This window comes from Adiantum capillus-veneris, chromosome 30, assembly GCF_014529385.1.
Source record: "Adiantum capillus-veneris isolate H3 chromosome 30, ASM1452938v2, whole genome shotgun sequence".
NCBI lineage: Eukaryota > Viridiplantae > Streptophyta > Polypodiopsida > Polypodiales > Pteridaceae > Adiantum > Adiantum capillus-veneris.
Genome location: NC_140960.1, coordinates 78,942,735 through 78,963,191, shown reverse-complemented (window position 1 = coordinate 78,963,191; position 20,457 = coordinate 78,942,735). Strand labels below are relative to the sequence as shown.

General features: G+C 44.3%; 1 protein-coding gene across 1 annotated transcript in view; it reads left to right on the top strand.

Annotated features, from left to right (window-relative positions):
• Window positions 1–13,443: 13,443 nt before the first annotated feature.
• Window positions 13,444–20,457, top strand: part of LOC147418262 (protein trichome birefringence-like 11) — a 39,393-nt gene continuing 32,379 nt past the window's right edge. Inside the window, exon 1 of the mRNA XM_086506798.1 lies at window positions 13,444–14,809. Coding sequence (XP_086362924.1) covers window positions 13,914–14,809 — 896 coding nt within the window. The 5' untranslated portion in view covers window positions 13,444–13,913. The remainder of the gene's footprint in view (window positions 14,810–20,457) is intronic.

Below are 20,457 nucleotides of genomic sequence, written 5' to 3'. Positions count from 1 at the left end.
CCAATGGCTTGCCTGATTCCTATTGGCTAGGAGGCAAAGGGGTCCAATGAGAGTTTAGTTTAATTATTTAATTACCTAAAGCTCTCACAAAAGGGGAAAGGGGGACACATGTCAGAAGGCTATCACTTATGCTGCTTAATAGTCATTGGCTTGACTTGGGGAGAGCCAATGAGGGCTCAGCAAGAGCAAATGGCAAGAGGGCTCGCCCAGAGAGAGAGGGGACTGATTTTTGCAAGGCATTATCACACACACACACACACACTCCCACAAGCTCATGTGTGACGAAAGAGAAGACTATCTCTTCCCAAGCTTTAATGGAGAACTCATCACCTACTCCAAGCTTGTGAGATAGAAGCCTACATCAACACTCTCTTGGCATGTAACCAAGAGCCAAGCTTCAATGCATGCTCATCTCCTCTACCAAGCTAATTACTAAGCTAAGCTATGCTAATATGAGTGATTATGTGAGGAGATGTACATCTTTCTCGTAAGATACTCCTTCTTCCTCTCAATCTACTCTCATACCCTGCTAGCTCTCACCATCTTCGAAGGTGTGTGACGTCTTGGGTCTGAGAACGGGGATAATTCAAGTTGTGTTTGCTAAGTGTTTTCTTAGTGCATGAAGCTTTCATCTTCATTGCACTAGCTAGTCTTGAAGGAACACAAAGAATTGTATTGTACAATGTCTCTCTTGATGGGAGAAACCATAATACAAAGCCTTTTGGAGGGGGGACCGGCTCCATGAAAATCCGGTCCTCAACTGTTGTCATTAGCTTAATTTCTCTCTCTTTTGAAAGTATTGTCGATGCTATCTAACTAGGTGTTATGCTTTTTGTTGCTCTCTCCACCCAAGCACTCTTGTAATTCTCATTAGGAATCTATTCTAATGAAATGCCCACTATGTTCATGCTCATTTCCGCTACACACAAGTTATTAGGCCATTAAATGTTACATTGGTATCAGAGCACAAGGTTTCTCTTTTCTTGCTCAAGAAGGGAGGTACTCAAGCTAGCTACAAATGGTTGGTATTATTAATTGCCTGTGATTAAGTAGAATAGGGATTTTTCAGCCTTGCAGTGCGCCTGCCTTCGTGCAGTTAAAGAGGCATCACCATCGAGAGCTATGGTCTTAATACTGGAGTCCTACGGGGCTTGCCTACGGCTTAACCACTATTGAGCTATCAGAAGCTTGACAGGAGCCGTTGCTGTTTTGGTGTCGAAAGACCCTCTCATCTATTCCTTGCAATTAATGGTATTCGAGCCGCGGGTACAGTAGCTTGAGTGCTTTTTCTAAAGGGGTAAAGAGGAGTAGGAACTAGGGCTTGAAGTGCCAAAGTACACCTAAAAAGTTTACACCTAAAAGTTGTTAGAATGGCTGACAATAGTAAAGAGAGTGAAATTAATGTTGATAACTTTGATTTTGCTCATGATCAAGCTACTAATGATGCTTCAATGCTTGTTAACTATCTTGTTTCTAGGCTTCAACAAGCCATGGGCAATCCATCTCTCCAAAGTGAAGTGCAACGGCAGCTCCGTGCTCACAGGATTCTCCAAGCTCATCACCATGACGAGAGAACACCTAGGAAGCCTCCTTGTGAGACTACCAAAAGAGGTCTCTCTCCGATTCGGGAAGAAGAAGAGAATCCATATGAAGGGCTCAAGAATTTACTTCTTGATGATGAAGGGGATCGGGGAACACCACAGACGGAGAGTGAGAGAGAGAGAGAGAGAGAGAGAGAGAGAGAGAGAGAGAGAGATAGAGAGAAGGAGACACACAACGCAGATATGGGTGGGGAGACTGTGAAGTGGCAGCTCCCCCTATAGAATATACTCACTATAAGTATACGGTAACACCCGGCGGGCGACCGGTCAAGGCACATAGGCCTTAACCCCAACAACCTCCCACTTAAAGGCCAATGTGCCTTTAAGCAATATCTACTAGTGTACAACTAATAGAAGGTGAGAGATTCTCTCAACCTATGCCCACTGACTCTCGATGAGCTAGTGCATCCGGCTCTACTGATAGACAAACATCCCGCTGTGGAAGCCACACAGAGCTAGCTCCAAGCTCTGCAAATAGTCTACAAGAGCTCATGCACTCCTGCAAGTATCGGTCCAATACCTGCAAATCTCCCCTATGCTCTATGCTGAGATCAGTCATCGAAAAATTAATCAACCCTACTGCAAATGCTCCCACTGCAGCTGCTATGTTGGGTCTCGAGATCAGCATCTCGTACATGAGGACACCGAACGTTGATGCAACCCTGGCAACCTCTGCCACCTCCAACTCAGAACTCAACTCATGGCAATCCTGTCCCCTATCATAGAGACCATGGCACTCTGACTCCGCGCTCTGGAGTGACTCCTCGTGCCCACCACATATCACATGTGTACCAAGAGTATCCATCTGTCCTGAATCTGCATCAAGCTCTGGCATAAGCATATCAAGAAATGACTCCACAATAGCCAACATCTCAGCATCCATGTGAGTCATCTCTGTCATCACCTCTGATGACTCATCCTGCTGTGACTCACTAGAGCTATCCCGCTCTACCTGTGCATCCGTAGACGCAACCTGCACAACAAGGTCACTGCTCTGCACTCCATGCAAAGCATCCTGCAACCCACAAGCAAAAGAGACTCGCCTGCTCTCTCGCTCTCTACCTGGCTGCATGATCACAGAGACAACACCGTCTCTCCCGTGATCCACATGCAATGGGTAACGTGTACCACTCCTGGCACCTCTCGCAATCACTAGCGAACCCAAATGCATCACAAAATCTCGCTCTCGAAGCGAAATCTGACATCCACAATCTCTAAGCTGACCAATCGAGATCAAACTCACTGTCAAATCTGGTACATAGCACACATGTCGTAACAAGTAAGATGCACCACTCGGTAATGACAGTCTCATATCTCCTGCACCTGCTATCGCATGCACCGATCAATCGGTCAAACGTACACTGCCAAGCATCCCGCTAGAATAGCTACAAAACCATGCACAATGCGGCGTGACATGAAACATAGCATCTGCGTGTAGCAACCACTGCGAAGGGAGTGCACTATCCACATGTATAACATCTCGTGCATAGGTCGGGATAAAAGTGACATCCCCGTCACTAGTATACTCCGACACTACATCTGCCTCAACTGTCAAAGCAACTGAGTCCATGGCATCACTACATACATCTCTGAGACTGCCATGTCTCCTACGATGTCGCATACGACGAAAACAACACCGTCTAACGTGTCCAGAATGACCACAATACCAACATGTCACCTGTCGGCATACTCGTGAATGTACATGTCTCACACGAGTCCTTGATGACTCATATCTATCATACATATCATGTAATCTGTGCCAAAGTGCTCTCGAAGTAGCCTCATACATAACAAGAGCATATACAGATTCCACAAGGTGCAAAGAGAGCATAGATAGTGCCATCTCCTCTAGCTCCTGCCACTGATCGTCAGACATGTTTGAAGGTCTACCTGCATCACCACTCAATGGTCGATGCAACCCTCGCTGTGTCAATGCATCAAACATACACTCTCTCCATGCCACAAAGTCTGACCCATCAAACACGCGCATCTGTGAGAGGTCACAATCTAATCGATCACCTGTCTCTGCCATGAGCACAAGTAGCAAGCTAGATAGCAAAACCACCTTACCAACAACACCTGGAAACTGTCTACAAATATGGCCAGAAACACAATGTAAAACCTGTGAGACACACTCCAAAATAGAGCTCCCGTAATGTCAATACAAGCCTCGCATGCGCTAGTAACACACTGCAATCTGTGAGCTAATCACCAAGCCCACACTGTGCGGTATCGATGCATACACACGCACAAATCTCCCACTTGCAGAGAACACCGCACGCAAATGCTGAGTGCAACCCGCAATCTCTACCTAGATTGCATAAATGATACGCATAAAACTCCTGGGAAAATTTCGCCAGAGTTTCGACGTACAATGGCTATCAACACAAAATAACCATTGTCCTGCAAGCTCAATACAATGAGCAATCAATGCGCATCAAACTACACTCAACATACATACATAAGCTCTGCAAAACTATGGCAAACAATGCTCGAGATCACAAGACTCTCCCACCCGAGAGCAAACCACTGTCTCAAGCAAAGAAAGATACACAACTCCTCACTCTTGCGAGAGTGGATACAAAAACACAAAACTGTGTACAAACTGACAAAACCTGTCAAAGTGAGAGTAAACACTCGATCACAAACTATGGCGAGAATTTGGGAAAAATTCGACAAAATTTCCCCTGAAAACTGAGCAAAAAAAACTCAAGTACAATCTCTACCATAAACCATAACACTACTCAATGCCAATGAGTAGAAATGCCAAAATGGCTCCACATTTTCACATACAATGGCAATCTGCACTCAACGTACATCAACGGAGTGACTGCGCATAAGCAAGCGCCAAAAGATTTGCAATCCGGAAACTTGATCAATGCGAAAACAATGCTCTCAAGAGAGCTCACCAGCACTTGAAAGTGCTCGTCAAAATGCATGTATAATGGGCATCAACCATGCGCCATAACCATATGCAAACCATCCGCAAAGACCATGAATCCAAGCACAAAATCACTGCCAAAGTATCCTGTGAAAACCAGTGAAAGAAGCTCCACCTGTGTGCTCCAAAAACCTGCGTCTCTCAAGAGACCGCTTCGGTGGTGTGTAAACGCCTCCGTACTTCGTTGCCCAAGTCTACCAAAAAACCCTCAAACCACAAGCTTAACACAAGCTGCAATTGCATCTTCAGCTCAGAATTTATGCACTCAACTTCAAGCATCTCCCGTGCTTCCAAAAGTGCATCAAACTCGCACACAATGCGACAACAGAAAATCTGAAATTTCTGTATACAGTCAGTCTGAGCTGAATATCAGCAAAACGGTGAGGAATTTGCAAAAAGTTTCTTCTGTAAAGTTGTAGACCACGTCGAAACGGATGGGCTCCACGTACAAAATTCTCAGATCTGCATTCTACAAGGAGAAAAACGAATCTGAAAACTGTGCTGCTGCGCACACAGTTTAAGGGCAGCACCTTACACACAATCTTTCACACTCCTTTCTGAGCTTCCACAAGAGCATACATCACTCTCAACTGAGCTCACAAGCTCCCATTGCATTCTCACAAAGCTTCCAAGCTTTCTTAATCTCTCTACCGTCGAGAGCGAGCGAGCTATCGCCTCGAAGCTCTCAAAGCCGTCGTGCTCTCCGCGGTCACCATAGCTCTGATACCAATTGAAGGGGATCGGGGAGCACCACAGACGGAGAGTGAGAGAGAGAGAGAGAAGGAGACACACAACGCAGATATGGGTGGGGAGACTGTGAAGTGGAAGCTCCCCCTATACAATATACTCACTATAAGTATATGGTAACAGTGGGCGGGCGACCGATCAAGGCACATATGTCTTAACCCCAACAGATGATGCATCTCCTTCCCAAAGGAGAACTCAAGAGCCTCCACCGAAGGAACGAGAAAGAAGCGAGTCTCCCGCCACCTCGGCGGAGATGGCTCCACGAAGACTGCGGGCTAAACGCTCTCCATCACCACCAAAGCGGAGAAGACCATCATACTCTTCTCCACGCCATAATTCAAAGAGGGATGATAAAAATCAAGAGAAGAAAAAGGCGCGAAAGAGGACACCCTCTTCTCCATCTTCTTCATCCTCTTCCTCTTATGAAAGCGATGGTGAAGACGACAAAGATCAAGACAAGAAAAAGGCGAGAAAGAGGTCACCCTCTTCTCCACCTTCTTCAAATTCTTCACCTTCTGAAGAAAGTGATGGTGCAACCTTTGAACCATCAAAAAGAAGAGGCCATAGGAAATCCTATGCCGCATGGAAGAGGTCGTCCAAGCTGAAGAAATTCAAAGAGGGAGGGAAGAGCATCTCTTTCCTTACTAATGATGGCACCTTTGGTGCTACGGACAAAGTCTTGGCCTTTATCCAACAATTCGATGCGGCGTTTGGAGACGAGGGCTTCACGGAGTCTTCTAAGCTACGCCATGTAGCTATGCACTTTCAAAAGTCCGCCAGACAATGGTGGTCTAGCCTACAAGCCAACGGTGAAGCTCCACGAACATGGAAAGCTTTAAGAGCTTCTATTATAGAGCACTAAATAGAGCACTATCAAGAATAGGTTTCCCGTTCTACGGGTAGAAGACCTATTTGATAAACTACAAGGATCGACCTACTTCAGTAGGATTGACCTAAAAAGTGGCTATCATCAAATAAGGATAGTTGATCAAGACATTGTAAAGACCACATTTCGCACCACATTTGGTCTTTACGAATACATTGTCATGCCTTTTGGCTTGACCAATGCACCAGCCACATTCAACCGCTTAATGGAGAAGCTGATCAGGCCTCATCGAACCTTCACTAGAGTGTTCTTTGATGATATTATCATCTACTCTAATTCTTTGGAGGAACACAAGCAACACCTCCAGGTATACATGGTCTGCTAAGGAGAACAATGCTTTCGAAAAGCTTAAAGAAAAGCTTATCTCACAACCTGTGCTTACACTACCGGATCTCTCAAAACCATTTGAGGTCCAATGTGATGCTTGTGGTGATTGCGTTGGAGCTGTTTTACTCCAAGAAGGGCATGCCATAGGCTATGAGAGTCGAAGGCTCGACCCTGTTGAGCAAGCTCTAGACATATACGAAAAGGAACTCCTTGCAGTTCTACATGCCTTAGACTCATGGAAGCACTATTTATTGGGGACTCCTTTCATTGTGCGAACGGATCACCAAAGTCTTAAGTACTTCATGACGCAAACCAAGCTCTCCGACAAACAAATGAGGTGGGAAAATTTTCTTTCGCAATTTCATTTTCATATTGCTCACATTGCTGGCAAGCATAATCAAGTAGCTGATGCATTCTCAAGACGGCTGAGGGTGAATGCGGTTTCCATAGCAACTCGCAATGATCTATCTTCAATGATAGATGAGTACGCTATTGATCCCGATTTTAGAGATGTAATTTCAGCCCTTGCATTAGGGAAGAAAGAAGAACCATTTACCTTACAAGATGGTTATCTTTTCTATGGCAATAGACTATGCGTTACTAACTCACTACGTGAGAAAGTAATGTATGAATCTCAAGCTCCACCTTATGCGGGGCATAGAGGGATTTAGTCTACCTTAAAGGGAATTGAAACATATTTCTATTGGCCTACCCTGAAAGTGAACATACAAGAGTATGTTTCTAAAAGTGTGGTATGCCAAAAGACAAAATTTGATAGAGGGAAGCAACTTGGATTGCTTCAACCCTTGCCAATCCCTAATTCACCATGGGAGAGCATATCCATGGATTTTATCTTTGGATTGCCTAAGTCTATCCATGGGAATACGGGAATATGGACGATAGTAGACAGGTTCAGTAAACAAGCTCATTTTATACCTGTCAAAAATACTATCAAAGCCCATCAAATGGCAACCCTCTTCATTTCACAAATTTTCAAGTACCATGGCTTGCCAATGTCCATAGTGTCGGATAGAGATCCTAGAATGACCAGTAATTTTTGGAAGGGTCTCTTTGAGAATTTAGGGACAAGGCTAAACTTCTCTTCGGCCTATCATCCACAAACGGATGGCCAAAGTGAAATAGTTAGCCTAACCATTCTCGATCTACTAAAAGCCTATGTAACGGAAGTAGATCAAAGATCTCAATGGGAGAAGTACTTACCCTTAGTGGAGTATGCTCACAATAACACTGTACATACTTCCACAGGAAAAGCACCTTTCGAGGTAATTGAGGGAAGATCAAAAAGTCCCTTGCTACTTAAGGTACATGGGAAGATCTTCGCTGCAGTTGAGTATAGCTGAGACCTACAAGAATCTTTTCAAAAGATTAAGGATGTTATCTCTATCTCACAAAAAAGGTAAAAGGCTGTTGCTGACAAGCACAGAAGAGCCCAAGTCTTTAAAGAAAACGATTGGGTCTTGTTAAAGTTTCCCAAGGCTCGATTAAGGCACACGACGGGCAAGAATCCTACGGGTCACCAAAAGTACTATGCTAAACTAGCAAAAAGGTACTATGCTCCCTTCCAGATTCTTAGGCCAATCAATGAGATGGCCTATCAACTCAAGTTGCCCAATCATTGGCTCATACACAATGCTTTCCATGTGTGCCTATTAAAGCCTTACAAACGAGAGCCACCTCAAGAACCAACTATTGAAGACCCACCGGAGATCGAGGACCAAGAGGAGGTGTTGCAGCCCGAGTCCATTCTCCGACATGAAGACAAGGTACTAAGAGGCGGTAAGACTATCCGACAATATCTTATTCAGTTTAAGAATTATCCTTTTGAAGATGCTAGATGGATGCAAGGAATACAATTAAAGGATAACCTAAACCTTGTCAATGCTTACAATGCTTCCCAAGAGTAAGCAAATGTACAAAATCTTAAAAATGAACAAAGTTTTTGTCTTATAAGACTTTCTTTTTCTTTATTGTGCACAAAAATGAAGTAGTATGCATGCTTAGATCAAGTTTGCGGAGACGACGTCTCCCAAACACCAAGTAGAGCTTGTCACTCTACTATGGAAGATTGATAGGACTAATGTGTAGACATGCTTGCAGCAGCCTCAAGCTCTCAAGCGCCAAATGGACTAGTCATCCATTGTGGAATGATGTCGTAGGGTAACATAGGGATCCTCTACCCGCTAAGAAAAGGACTCATGAATATGCTTTATCTTCTCTACACCATAGTTGAGGACGACTATAATTTCAAGAGAGAGGTAATGTCATAATAATTAATATCTAATTCTCCTAAATGATTTTCTCATATTAAACTGATCATTTAATGTGGGGAAGTGCCACGGGAGAAAAGGCTAGAATATTGGTTAAGCTAGCAGACCGGCCACAGTAGGGATCCAAAGGAGAGAAAATAGGGATCCAAAGGGGGGGACATCTGCAAAAGAGCCATGTGCAAAAAATGGGCTAAAAAGACCCTAAGGTTCAGCCCATTAAGACTTCCAAAATGCTAAGGTTCCAAAATTCAAAGGTTGTGTCCAAAGGGTTAAAGCTTAGGGGGAATTGGATGCTTTGTGTGCTCTCCAAAATCAATGCATATCCCTACATGGGAGGGGGAGAGCCCTTCTTCTAGGGGATGAGAGAGAAAGCCACACACACACACATACACACAGGCTCCCTTTACACAAAGGGAATGAGGGACACATGTCAGCTCCCTAGGCCAGATGCCTACAAGGTGTGCCCAGTTTCTATTGGATGACCCTTGAAGTGGACCAATGAGAATTAAGCTAGAGTAAATCTAGTTTAATTAATTTAAAAACATTTAATAAAAGAAACCAATGAGAATTAAGTCTCCTAGAAGACTATTGGGCAGTCTCCCAAGGGGTCCAATGAGCATTCAGGAGCCCAATGGCTTGCCTGATTCCTATTGGCTAGGAGGCAAAGGGGTCCAATGAGAGTTTAGTTTAATTATTTAATTACCTAAAGCTCTCACAAAAGGGGAAAGGGGGACACATGTCAGAAGGCTATCACTTATGCTGCTTAATAGTCATTGGCTTGACTTGGGGAGAGCCAATGAGGGCTCAGCAAGAGCAAATGGCAAGAGGGCTCGCCCAGAGAGAGAGGGGACTGATTTTTGCAAGGCATTATCACACACACACATACTCCCACAAGCTCATGTGTGACGAAAGAGAAGACTATCTCTTCCCAAGCTTTAATGGAGAACTCATCACCTACTCCAAGCTTGTGAGATAGAAGCCTACATCAACACTCTCTTGGCATGTAACCAAGAGCCAAGCTTCAATGCATGCTCATCTCCTCTACCAAGCTAATTACTAAGCTAAGCTATGCTAATATGAGTGATTATGTGAGGAGATGTACATCTTTCTCGTAAGATACTCCTTCTTCCTCTCAATCTACTCTCATACCCTGCTAGCTCTCACCATCTTCGAAGGTGTGTGAGGTCTTGGGTCTGAGAACGGGGATAATTCAAGTTGTGTTTGCTTAGTGCATGAAGCTTTCATCTTCATTGCACTAGCTAGTCTTGAAGGAACACAAAGAATTGTATTGTACAATGTCTCTCTTGATGGGAGAAACCATAATACAAAGCCTTTTGGAGGGGGGACCGACTCCATGCAAATCCGATCCTCAAATGTTGTCATTAGCTTAATTTCTCTCTCTTTTGAAAGTATTGTCGATGCTATCTAACTAGGTGTTATGCTTTTTGTTGCTCTCTCCACCCAAGCACTCTTGTAATTCTCATTAGGAATCTATTCTAATGAAATGCCCACTATGTTCATGCTCATTTCCGCTACACACAAGTTATTAGGCCATTAAATGTTACAGCACTCATCAACCACACATGGACAATCCTCCACGTCATGCTTCCAACTCATGAAAACCTCACATTGCTTTTTCTCCCTTTTTACCCCCCATCACAAACACTTCAATTAAAATACATCAACCATATTCAGCCCTCAAGATTAGTGCACCACACCAATACGAGACCGATTAAACTTGCTAAATGGAGAGCCATGAATGTTGTATCAGGATCCAAAAAGTTCATTTAATTGGATGCTTAAATTAATTGAGATATTTTAGTTTAATGATGTATTTTATGTGTTTGGAAAATTCAATAAAAGATACAGTTCTTGAATTTGTTTGCTTTGAGATGTTGGATTATCCGCTTCCCATCATGAAATTCTTCCATGTTGAATTTTCCACCACTTTCAAGTCTACTCCAACTGATTACCCCTCAAAAAATAACGCTCCCCCCACAACCATGTCATGCAACGAAAAACTTTTCAGACGTAAATGCTCTGATGTGTATGAATCGCCTCTCAAATGGATAGAGAAATCTGGGTGCAATGTCAAACTGTTGACTTTCTTGAATACTCCCATCTAGAAAATTCATTTCTCAAGAGCATCGCCCTTCCCTTTTAGCCTTAGATTCTTTGTCTGATTTGTAGGAAACGATGCCTCACATATGTTGTTTGGCTCCGTCTCTCTCCGGCCTCAAATCCACGCTTCTCATACACAAAAATTCCATCTCATTTCTACTCCAATTTTCCTTGCTCCCTTATACAATTCCAGCCCTACTCCCTTGTATGCTTCTTATTGCTACAAAAGCCATTGTCTATCTGAAATTCAAATTGCAACTTTGCCTACACCTCCTATTGCGGTAATTTTTCTTGTTGCGCAAGATCCACCTGTACAAAATCAACCAAAGTTTCACCATTGCTGAGATTCCATTGCAACAAGTCTCTTCCCCAAGACCCCGAGTCTTCTCCTAATCATCCATCAAGGTAGCGGGATTGCCAGTGTTAACTATGGTGAAACATAAGCAAAAAATACACAGATGGTGGAAAATCTGCAGACTGAGATTAGACAAAAAGACCCTTCTTCTTCATTGCTTGTGCGGAACAAGATTACAAGAGGTTATTTTTGGAAAACTTAATGATGTAACTTTCGTGATCATGTCAGACTCCCAAGACAGCCATGCGGATATTAAGGCAAAAATTGACTTTAGACTTTAGACCTTATAAGTAAGGGCTAAAATAAGTAATGGATGGACATACCTTTTACAAACCCATACAATCATATACTTAAGCTACTAAAGCTATCAACAAGGAGCTCACTTTTTTTTTTTTTGGGGATTAGACTAGAGCTATTAAAGGATCCAGTGCAGCCAACAAAGTGACTAAGGACTCAGGAGGTCTATCTTTGGCCCCCGATTGTCTTCGGCTATGTCGTTACGGGGATTCATCGGACGTCAAGAACTCATGTGAGGGCTCATCCAGCTTACACTTTTCCTCTTGCTTTTCTACGGAAGGGTGACAAACATCCGCAATCATTGCATCCTCAACCCCATCTCGATCATTCACACCCTTCCCCCCTCATGCTTGTATTCGTAACCGTAGGTGCCTAATTGGCATCTCTAGAGACACGCCTCCAAGTGGTTTTGACCACAAGTTTGCCTACAATCACAACCTCGAGGCAGTTTCTGACATAGTGGCCCATTGATCTTAATGACTACTAGGGGGCTTACATCCTCCTTTGCCTTCAGTTGTCCATCGAACCTTCAGGACTTGTCCTCTAACCATGCAACCATGTGGGTTTTCTTAAACTTATGACAAAACATAACTCTAGGGCACATTCAAACTATGCAAGCAAGAAAAACGAGTTTGCAGGCCTTCCATAGAATCCCATTTGTACTAAGATGGCCTTCACATTTACCATACAAAAGCATCATTATTGGGTCCTCCACGTTGCAAATTGCATGCCCATACACTAGAGAGATGGACTACTTGTAGCAATGCATCTTTGAATCACCTCTACGCTAGGGGTTGCTTGAAGCACCCCCAAATTGAAAATGCACCTCTTCTACACGCTTGAGCCAATCATTGGTTCTAATTGCTTGGACCTTTTATCGCTGAGGCAGTAGCTTTTGGAACCCTGTTGCATTTTTACAGCCTGTTTTCTATATTATGAGAATACACTTCTCTCTTTGCACTGCCTTCCAAATGTGGAAAGCCTTCCTCTTTGTCTAGTCTATGCAGCAATGAGTGTGCCACCATGAAACACTTAGTATATGTACATTATAAAACCAAATAAGGCATCTTATCAAGTGGAAAGACACTCATGGATTCACAAAACCTAAAGGTTGACAAGTAGTGTGCAACCTATGAGAGAAGAGCTTACTATGAAGCTATTTGCCATCTACAATGGGTGCCACACAAAGAAGACGAAAGCCTTTATTTTCGAAGGAGGAGTACCGCCCAATAGTTTGGTGGGTCCAAAAATGGAAGGCCCCATCCGTAGCACGTTTACACATTGAAAGAAAACGTGAACCCCTGCAAATCATGTAGGCAAACACATGCAACGTGGTGGGATCAATCCTCGGAGGGGCATGGAGGCCAACAAAGTAACCTCGGGAGTCAGAGATTACGCTTTGCTATCTCAAGCACCCGACACAACGTCAAGAGCCAGTAACAAGACCTGTGGCTCTCATTCATCTAGTCGTTGATCCCGCAATGTTGTGCTATTGTGAGTTGGAGTTGAGAGCATAGAAAGGGTACCTAGCTGTAGAGGAGAAGGTTTATGATGCATGTGAAATGATAGAGAGTATGAGAGAGAACGTGATTCCCTGTTCGATTCTTGTCTACTTTTTGGCCACAAAGAGGTGGGCCTTTAATCACGCTAGCCCACCCAGTAGTGGCAACACTGTTTGACCCCTTTTTTTTGGTGGCCATGTAGGCTACCATCTACGGTTGTACTGTGAAACCTGCCCTTTTGTTGCCTTTGGGCGTGGCCGGGCGATCCCCCGCCTCTCCCCCCTCTCTCTCTCTCTCTCTCTCTCACTCACACACACACACACACACACACACACACACACACACAAAAAAAAGTAGTTATTGGCTACGACACCATGAATTGGCCGCATGCAATCTTGCCATGTTTTGATGATTTCTTGCCACTTGCCTTTTTCCAGCTCAAGATCTTGCACCTTCCACTCTTAATTTTGAGGCATCCGAGGACACAAGCTCATCAACTTTAACCCACCTTGAGCAGTTGAGCTGAGCTGTGTGTGTGTGTGTGTTCCTAGTATATGCTGATCATTTGCAATTGCAAGGCAATTTGTCCTGATTATTAGCCATTGGAAGGCTGTGGATAGGCAAATTGAGTTGATTGTGTTGTCAGAGTAGCCTTGTGGATGTGCAAATTAGTGTTTACATTTATGCATGCAAATCAGAAGGGCGTTGATGAGGCTGTGGATGAGCAAATTGGATGAATACATATGTGTGTGTCTAAGCGCTGCATATTCGCTGAAGGAACGAGCAAATTAGAAGAATCCATATGTGTGGGCGTATGTTCTGATGAGGTTAAGCTCTGCATATGAGCTATGGAGATCAAGGTGGGAGGTAGCAACAGAAAAGCAGGGATTAGCAAGCTGAGCAAGTGTGTGCAAATATGGGATCTTCATTTGTGTAGTGCGTATCTCATTCTCTTCTTTGCAGTGCTTGTATCCCTCTTTTGCTTTCTCTATTTTGATATTCTCCACTTCACACCTTCTGGTGGCCTCCTCCTCAATCTTTCCGCTATCAAGTCATTTTCACACTCGCCCTCCCTCACAACCAGACTGCGCCCATCAATTGTCTCCTCAAATCAAAGCCCTTCTCATCACCATCTCCATAGCTCCGATGATCAAGAAATCCCCTTCATTCCCTCTCCATTGATCAATGAGAGTAGCACTAATCCGCCATTAGCTACAGTTTCTGACAGCAACCCATCTCTTTATCCGCCCCATTCTGCAAACCCAATTGCTGATTCTCCTAAATACACAGAAAACATCGCAAATTCACAGCCAAATGCATACGAAAGTGCGGATTTGGCATCTGCGTCAGGCCCAAGTAGAGATTCATCATCAACTACAGACCCAAGAAGCTCAAATGGCGATTCATCTTCAGCTACAGACCCAATAAGCCCATCAGTGGATCCATCAACAGAACGGAGTGATGGAGCTTCTGCAAATGGATCGAAGAAAGAAGAAGACACAAAGAACGGGGAAGTAGAAGACTCGGAGGAGCAGGCGGAGAGCTTGATATATGAGCGACCAAAGAGGAAAGAAGGAGAGTGCGATTTGTACGAAGGAATGTGGGTGAGAGATGAGGCCTACCCTCTCTACAGATCGAAGGCCTGCCCCTTCATTGATGAGGGATTTAGGTGCCAGGAAAATGGGCGCCCAGATGATGGCTACCTCAAGTGGCGATGGCAACCCTCCGGATGCAGTATGCCCAGGTACCTTATGATCAACTTGACAACACCCTAATCATCATTAATCGGAATTGGCAATCCAGTAATCCCTTGCTAAATGCGCACAATTCTCTTCTTAATTACGTTACATTTCAATTCTAAATTGAATCCGTAGTACTCATCGGATGGCACTAATTATTAATTATTAGAGGTACTTGTGGTTACATTCAATACTCTTGTCTTAATCTTATTCACTAATCTTCGTGGTGCTCGATTGCATTCACTAATCTATTTACATTACATTTGCAACGTCCCCACTAGCTCTTTTTGAAATCACATTTAGCTATCTTTTTTTCTTTTCCATATAGTTTTCAACCCCCGCAACACATACCCATGCTCGCATATTTCGTATGTTGCAGGGGTTGAACCATAGCGGGCATGCTTAAAGCCCGTCGCCTTTACCGCTAGGCCAACTCCTGTCGACCACATTTAGCTATCTTAGTGAAAACATTATTATTTTGTTTTCTTTTGAGTTTGTCGTGGGTATGGATGGTGGTGTCATTGTTTTTTGGTAACTTGGTTATTCAAGGATAAGGTTTTTTGGGTTGGTTATGTCAACATGCTAACTATAATCTAGATGCCTGCCCTTTCTGGACTCCCGAGGCCTCACCAGACACCACCTAAAAAGAAACTACTTACAAGGGGGTATGTCACACAATCCCTCACTTCATTTCCCCTCGAGGCCCGCCTAACAATAATATAGACGCTCAAAGAGGTGCATCACATGCTCCTTCCTACGCTAGAGTTGCGTTTGAGAACATGTCTCTTGAACTAACAAGGACCTTTTTTAAAAGATCGACCAAAATTGGTAGAGTTAGATTTAAGGTTGTGATTTTTCCGGGTTTTTGTTTTTGTGGATTTTTGATGTGTAACTTGAAGGTAGCATATGGCTAATACAATGAAGATAAGGCCCCTTTCACACATGACATCTTGATGCACCTAGAAAGGTATATGTGATTAGCCTAATTGTCTCACAAGAATTGGAAGACTTTTTGTAAGAGTGCACAATGGAAAAACAAAGTGCCCAAGAAATGGAAAGTCAAGATGGAGTAAGGCTATGGTCACGTGCGGCTTAATTATCCCAGCAGACTACCGACAAGCTTTGACGTGAAGCAACATTCCACCGGCTTTGTCATGTAACTATGCTTAAAAAGGCATAGTTACAAAACCCCCCCTTTCGACTGACGGTGAACTCAGTGATTCTCTCTCCCTCTCTCTACCTGTTGCTCCCGATCTCGGCTCTGAACTTGTGTTAGACATTGTCGAGGCTTACAGATAAGTAAGCCTCGTGTGACCACACCCTAAGGAGGGTGTGAGAGAGAGCTAGAAGGTGATCTCATCGAAGAGAAGCACACAGAGAGAGATAAAACATTGTCAAGAGAGTAAGGAGGAGTATGCAATAAGAGGGGGCAGTACCCCTTTTCAAAAAAGCAAAAAAGCAAAAAAGGAACGGTGACTAACTAGGTGGACGGCCAACTACAATTAGAGCTTCCAGGTGAACACACACACACACACACACACACACACACACACACACACGCGCGCGCACGCGCATACCTCACCAAGTATGTGGTATTGTGACCCAAGAAATGCACTGCTTAGCACAAGCACATCTAGGAGATGCTCTCAATTTTTGAATGGTAACAACCTTAGGAATTTAGAGAGCATCCTTTCCATTGTCTTAGCTCCAATTGATGCCAATTTTAATATCCTCCCTAGTACGTACTAGGCGTGCCCAATTCTGGATTTATTAGTTTTGAAGGAATCTCAAGGAGATGCCAAGCTTTGAATAAATATGAAAAGGGAGAGGTCGTCAAATGCTGGGAAATATTCCACGTGGAGGTCAAGCGAGCCGCACCAAGTGCCATGAGGCAACGCAGGTGGCAGTCGACGCAAGACACAGGTTCCAGAGGCCACTTGTTGTTCTTTTTAAATGGAATTACTCGCATTCAGGGCAACTAGCCGACGGTGGTGGAGTGGCTACACCTGTGTGACTCTGATCGGAATGATCCGAGTTCGATGACTGGCTGTTGCCTGCTTTTAGAGGAGAACAATTGACGAGTCTTCAGACTAGGGCGAATCTGATGAGATTTGCGCTAATAAGGAACGTAGACCGAGTATGTTTAGTCGAAGCAAGATTGTAAACCATACGGAGGATGAAAGTAAGCATTTTGAGGAGTTTATGGGAATCACATGATACAATGTTAATTTAGGTGTCGTCAAGTTCTCACTAGTTTAGAGTTGATTGATCAACCCTTCCTTGATATTAACTCTTCCTTCATATTTAACTAGGGTTGACTTGGGGAACCCCATTAAAGGGATGGATTTTGATGTGGAATCCTATTTCTCCTACACCTTACTTGATGGGAGGTTCTTTGTTGTCTATGCATACCTGGGTGTATTCTACTCTCTATTAATTAATTAACCCCTAGATTCTTGCCCCGTCCTGCTTGGAAAAGAAAAACTTCCTCTTTTTCGCGTAGCCATGCATTGTCTGCACCCTTGCGCATAGCTGCCCTTCCACTCTCGACCCTCTCTTTGCACGCAGCTTTCTTGACCACCTCAACACAATGCACAATCTCGTCAGCATTTTCGTGTGTCCCAGCTACCCTCGCTTTGCTTCCTTCATCTTTGTCTCCATCTTCTCCACACCGGGCCTCCCTATAGAGAGAGAGAGAGAGAGAGAGAGAGAGAGAGAGAGAGAGAGACCCTTGCATCTGCCCCTGTTGCTCGTGTATTGGCCTCGACTCCTGAGCACTACGCCATTGCTCTCTCTCTTGCTCCCCTCGTGAGAGTGTGCGTGCATACCCCCCCCCCCGCCCCACCGCCCCCCCCCCAAATAAACCGCACAACATTGCGCACATCCGCGATCCTATCTCTCCCGTCCCCTGGAACTAATTCGTTTACAAAAAAAATTACCTCGATCCTCATGCTCACACTGATGCATGGCAGTTCTCCCAATATGTCTCCCCCCTACACACGTCATGTTGCCTTTTTTTCTCCCCAAAACTCCTACCAGCATCTCTTTAGATTCTCCTTAAAACAAATTAAAAAAGATTGTACAACTAGGCTAGGAATCATAGTGTCACATTTTTCCATTTGCCAAAAGCTTAGGTGTAAGGGGAGGATTGTTGGCGTAAGCTAGTGCTTGTCGTTATGTAGCACGCCTAGCACCCCAAGCAATCAATCGTTAGAATCATGTGTACCCATGTGAACTTCATGATATTGTCTACCTAGGGAGGGACATGTGTGTGATGTATCCTATGATCTTCACCCCCTCATAGGGTAAAGGGGCCAATATAAGGCCATGTAAGAAAAAAATAGTATTTTTGGGGGGGATTTTTCGTATCCGACCAGATTTGAAATTTGAAGAGTGCATTCAATTCCTCATGAAAAGAAGCATTAGATGATATCAAGATTGATATTTTTTTGATTTGCCTCAGCACTCTATTTGAAAAAGCGTAATTCTGAGGGCTTTTTAGAAAACAGAGACACTCAAGTCCCAATAGTAGTACACTTTTTAGCAAATCAGATGTGGACACCTAAGCAAGATTCCAAGCATATTCTTTTTTTTTGTCTCTCTTTTGGGGGTGGAGCCATCTTCCTTTTGGGGGGTGGTTCCTTATTGGCCCCTTTACCCTATGCCTCTATAATTAGCTCTTTCCACAATATTTTCAAGTGAATGCAAGCATTATCCCTTTGTCATTATTATGAATGTTCTCTACACCTAGGCTTCATTTCAACCAAGCTACTTTGTTGGCGAAAGTCCTCTCATGAGAGGGTTTTTGCTAGCCCACCCGTGGGAGGATGACTTCTAACCATGGCCTTGGCTTTTTCGAACATCCTCCACATGCATGCATAAGATTCTTTAACCATTGTTACCAATGGATGGGTTCTCCTAATTCTCCTCTTAAGGAGCATTGTGCTAACTTATGTTCCACTTGATCACTTGAAACAATCGCTCTACTTGAACGAACTACTTTCAATTTTTCTTGGACAATGTTTGTTCTTGTCACTTTGATGGAGCCTTGTTATTCTCACTAGTATGGCCAGCCGCCTCTCCCTCCCCCCCCCCCCCCCCCCCCCCCTCTCTCTCTCTCTCTCTCTCTCTCTCTCTCTCTCTCTCTCTCACAGTCGCGCTGGGTCGCATGAGCCGCCCTCCTCCATCACCAAAAAGGTTGGAAACTTGTAGGAGCTCCCTCCAAGGTGCTGAGAGAAGAGAGAGTACATGGGTATGCGGTGCGAAGTCGTGCCCATTTTGCACAGAGAGTTAGTTACAAATGAGGTGCTATGGTACTCTTCGTGGACAGACGGCGTGACCAAAAAACTCCCACTTCAACATAGCCTTTTGAGAAGGCCTCCACGACTATTGCAACCATAGCTATAAGCCTCCAACAACACATACTCCAACGCATTGTTGAGAGGGACTGCTATGATGCCATTTGAGAGGGGGGAGATCCTTGCCACCATGATCGGATCCTTCCAACTTCCCTGTCTTTCGTTGGATCAGAGAGCCGTCTTCTTCTTAATTTTTCACCATATCAATACTACGTGAGGCACAGTGTCAACTACAACCTACCATACCAACCTGGGCCTTGGACAACTGCTCGAGTTTGTTGCACGGCTGCAAGCTCCCTCACCTCGAGCTTACCACTTGCTGTCATGGTAGCTCACCATCCCTATTGCCTTTTTGGAGGTGCCACTCTTAAATCTACAACGGCACCCTCAACCTATTTTTCCACTTGGGCAATGCTTGGATGTCGCTGTTGCCCTCAATCCACCTAAAGCCACCTTGCAGGCCATGTTATGCTTTTGCAATTCTTTTCCTTCTCTTTTGCTTGCTCTGCTTGTCCTCTTTTTCATGCTGCTACATCTTGCCACTCGATAGCAGCCACCCCACCACATAAACTACTGGTGTTCTACGCTCCCTTCGAGGCTACTAAAAAACATCACACGTCAGATGATGTTTTAACAGGTTAACAGGTTGCAAGGCGTCTGCGACAGTGTGAAGGTGCACTACAAATCTCAATGATAAGGAATCAGGACTCCACACACACACACACACAGACTCCACACACACACACAATGATAAGGAATCCCTCTCTTTGTTAGATTTCGGCGTTCATTACAGGGTCATAGACACCAACATAGTCTCCATCCTCGCCAACTGCACTACATTGTGTGAGCTTTCTAGTGAAGGTATAGACATGGCAGGTGTTGGGATAGTGCGGAGAGGAGCTGCCCTTGCTTCATTGGAGAGAGAGAGAGAGAGATTTGCACACAGGTACTGCAAGGTTGAGAGCAGCCCTTGCTTCATGTGTGTGTGTGTGTGTGTGTGTGTGTGTGTGTGTGTGTGTGTGAGAGAGAGAGAGAGAGAGAGAGAGAGAGAGAGAGAGAGAGAGAGAGAGAGACTTGCACATAGGTACTGCAAGGTTGCCCAAGAAGATCTTGGAGCAGCAAGAGTTGTAGGGTAAAGGGGCCAGTGAGGAGACGGCCCCCCTGTAGAAAGACGAACCCACCCCCAATTCAGAGACGGAAAAAAGGAATATGCTATGAATTTTGCTGATGTGTCCTCTTGCGATTTGTTGAAAATCGGACTATTACTGAGGTGTGCTCGTCTCCAATACTTCAGA